This window comes from Manacus candei, unplaced genomic scaffold (assembly GCF_025592945.1).
Source record: "Manacus candei isolate 608988 ecotype Guabito, Panama unplaced genomic scaffold, ASM2559294v1 h1tg000014l, whole genome shotgun sequence".
NCBI lineage: Eukaryota > Metazoa > Chordata > Aves > Passeriformes > Pipridae > Manacus > Manacus candei.
Window position 1 is genome coordinate 4,602,094 of NW_026138062.1, and position 2,907 is coordinate 4,605,000.

At 56.9% G+C, this 2,907-nt stretch overlaps 1 protein-coding gene across 1 annotated transcript; it reads left to right on the plus strand.

Moving 5' to 3' along the window:
* Positions 1-202: 202 nt before the first annotated feature.
* SOX21 (SRY-box transcription factor 21) lies at positions 203-1,298 on the plus strand. The gene has a single exon (XM_051779743.1). The coding sequence runs from the start codon at positions 381-383 to the stop codon at positions 1,224-1,226; it is 846 nt and encodes a 281-aa protein (XP_051635703.1). The 5' UTR covers positions 203-380; the 3' UTR covers positions 1,227-1,298.
* The last annotated feature ends 1,609 nt before the right edge of the window (positions 1,299-2,907 follow it).

Genomic DNA, 2,907 nt, shown 5'->3' on the forward strand with positions numbered 1-2,907 from the left:
CGATCCCGTCTGAACTCCGTGCGCTGTCGCCTGCGGGGAGCTCCGAGGAAGAGCCCTGGCCCGGAGATAGGCAGCGCGGGGAGAGGCTCCGAGGCCCAGGCGGGGAGCGGAGCCCGTCCCGCCCAAGCCGCCCGCCGCAGCGCCCTGACGGGGAGGCGCCGCTGCCGCTCGGAAGCGCCCCGCGCCCGGAGTGAGGCCACCGGGTACCGCCGCCCCGCACCCGTAGGAGCCGGTGCCGCCGCGTCTGGGTACTCGCCGAGATTGGTTTTGAAGGAGCGGACCGCGGCGGGGGCGAGGAAGAGGAGGCGGGAGACGAGCCCGGAGGAGGCGGCCGCCAGAGCGGGGCGGGCGGCGGCTCGCCGGGGCGGCAGGGGGACACCATGTCCAAGCCGGTGGACCACGTCAAGAGGCCGATGAACGCTTTCATGGTGTGGTCACGGGCGCAGCGACGGAAGATGGCCCAGGAGAACCCCAAGATGCACAACTCTGAGATCAGCAAGCGCCTGGGCGCCGAGTGGAAGCTGCTGACTGAATCGGAGAAGCGGCCCTTCATCGACGAGGCCAAGCGGCTGCGAGCCATGCACATGAAGGAACACCCCGACTACAAGTACCGGCCGCGGCGGAAGCCCAAGACGCTGCTCAAGAAGGACAAGTTCGCCTTCCCCGTGCCCTACGGGCTGGGCGGCGTGGCGGACCACGAGCACCCGCACGGGCTGAAGGCGGGCGGGCTGCACGGCGGCGCGGCCGGCGGGCTGGTGCCCGAGTCGCTCCTGGCCAACCCCGAGAAAGCGGCAGCCGCCGCCGCCGCTGCCGCCGCCCGCGTCTTCTTCCCCCAGTCGGCCGCCGCCGCTGCCGCTGCCGCCGCCGCCGCAGCCGCCAGCAGCCCCTACTCCCTGCTGGACCTGGGCTCCAAAATGGCCGAGATCTCATCTTCCTCCTCTTCCTCGGGCTCCGGGCTGCCCTACGCCTCCTCGTTGGGCTACCCCGGCGCCGGCGGGGCGGGCGCTTTCCACGGGGCCGCCGCTGCCGCCGCCGCCGCCGCGGCCGCCGCCGGGGGGCACACGCACTCGCACCCGTCGCCCGGTAACCCGGGCTACATGATCCCCTGCAACTGCAGCGCCTGGCCCGGCCCGGGGCTGCAGCCGCCGCTGGCCTACATCCTCCTGCCGGGCATGGGCAAGCCCCAGCTGGACCCTTACCCCGCAGCCTATGCCGCGGCACTATGACCCACGGCCGGAGGAGGCCCGCGCAGAGCTCCGGCGCCCGCCTTGATGTGTGCCGGCACATCCGTGCGCACGGGGAGGGGGGCGAGCCGCCGCTGGGGCAGCGGAGGGTGACCGGGACAGGCGATGGGGAGCACCGGGGCGGCGGACGACCTGTTGCTCGTCCCCTGCCTGCTGCCCCGGGTAGACCTTGTGTGTGTTGCATGCAGTCTGTGCAGATAGCCCAGCTGAAACAGAAGAGAAAAAAATGCAAAAAAAAAAAAAATAGAAAAAAATGAAAAAAAAAAAAAAAGAAAAGAACCGATCCGCCCTGCCCTCAAAGTGCTTGTTCGGGACAGACTCGGGGAGCAACATCCCTTGGCCGGCTCTGGCTTTCCCCTCCGTAGCTCCCGGCGTGGTGCTGGATTCGGAACAGTCCCGTTTTAGAACCCCTGCCATCGAGAGGAGAGACGAGGAAGCCGGGGGCAAGGGGGATGGTGAGGTCCCGGCTCAGCACGGCAGGGCCAAGTGCCGCCCCGCTAAAGGACAGGGTCACTCTGTCCTTGATTCGTAGCCCCTCGTGGGATCCATGCAAAGAAAGAGTTGGTGGTGCGGGATGCTGCCCTCCTGCTCTGTGCCCTGCCCTGCGTGGATTTCTGCCCTCCGCTGCTACGGGATGCTGACAGGCACGGGTCATGATTTTCACGAGAGGATAAGACGCGTGACTCTCGGTTCTCGTGTGTCTCCCCCCACCCCCCACTAATTAAGTCTCACCCTCAGACTGTAAATTTGTATATCTCTGTGGAAATGTTAGGTCTCGGATTGAAAACTGTTAGTTACTTCGCCCACGGTCGATTCAGTTTTAACCTGAAAAAAAAAAAAGGAATGCCTTTCAAAGGGAATAAAAATATTGTGAGACTGCTCGAGAATCACAATATTATCTAAGGTTAAATCAGACTTTTTTGTCTGAGTGATAATTATCTATTTATTATTTAGCTGAACTGAAACAGAGCTTTGCTTTGACAGGAGAGTATTCTCATTTAAAAGAAAATCTGTCTCCCCCATGAACATGAAGTGTTTCACACGTGTTTTGGAGTACCCTACCTGTTTAGCTTATTTTAGAGCCACTGCAATTCAATTGCAAATGGTGTTTAAAAGAAAGAAAAAACAACAAAGTTTAGAGGAAAAAAATCCTTCATCAGTTTAGAGTTCTTTTTTGGTTTACTTTTGTAATGTGTATATTTTGACTAATGTTTGTGAATGAAGCTGGCTAACATGTATTTAGTTTCATTTTGGCTTTATGTAATATAAAGTAAAAAAAAATGATTAAGTAATGGTTTTAACATTTACGTGTAAATGGTTTTCTTGTGTGATCTTCTAATTTAAAGTTAGACGTCTAAACTATATCTGTAAATTAGATTCCGACTACCACTCTGTTCATTTTTGAACAAAGAGTTTAAATAAAGCCTGAAGCAGGGAAAAGAGAAAATCCTCTATTTCTTGTTGAATTGCTAACAAGATTTTTATCTGAATTGCCCTTACGTGCCTGGTCCAGGTGAAGTGTAAGGTATCCTCTAAAGGCTGTCTTTGTTTCACTTTTGAATAGATTTACTAGGAAATCTAAAACAAGCCATTGTTATTCAGAGCCAAAAACCTGATTTATCACATTTTTAATCGTGAATAGGAAAGAAGATAAAAAAACCCC

Coding starts and splice junctions, on each gene's coding strand:
- SOX21 (XM_051779743.1), top strand. CDS start 381: ATGTCCAAGCCGGTGGACCACGTCAAGAGGCCGATGAACGCTTTCATG.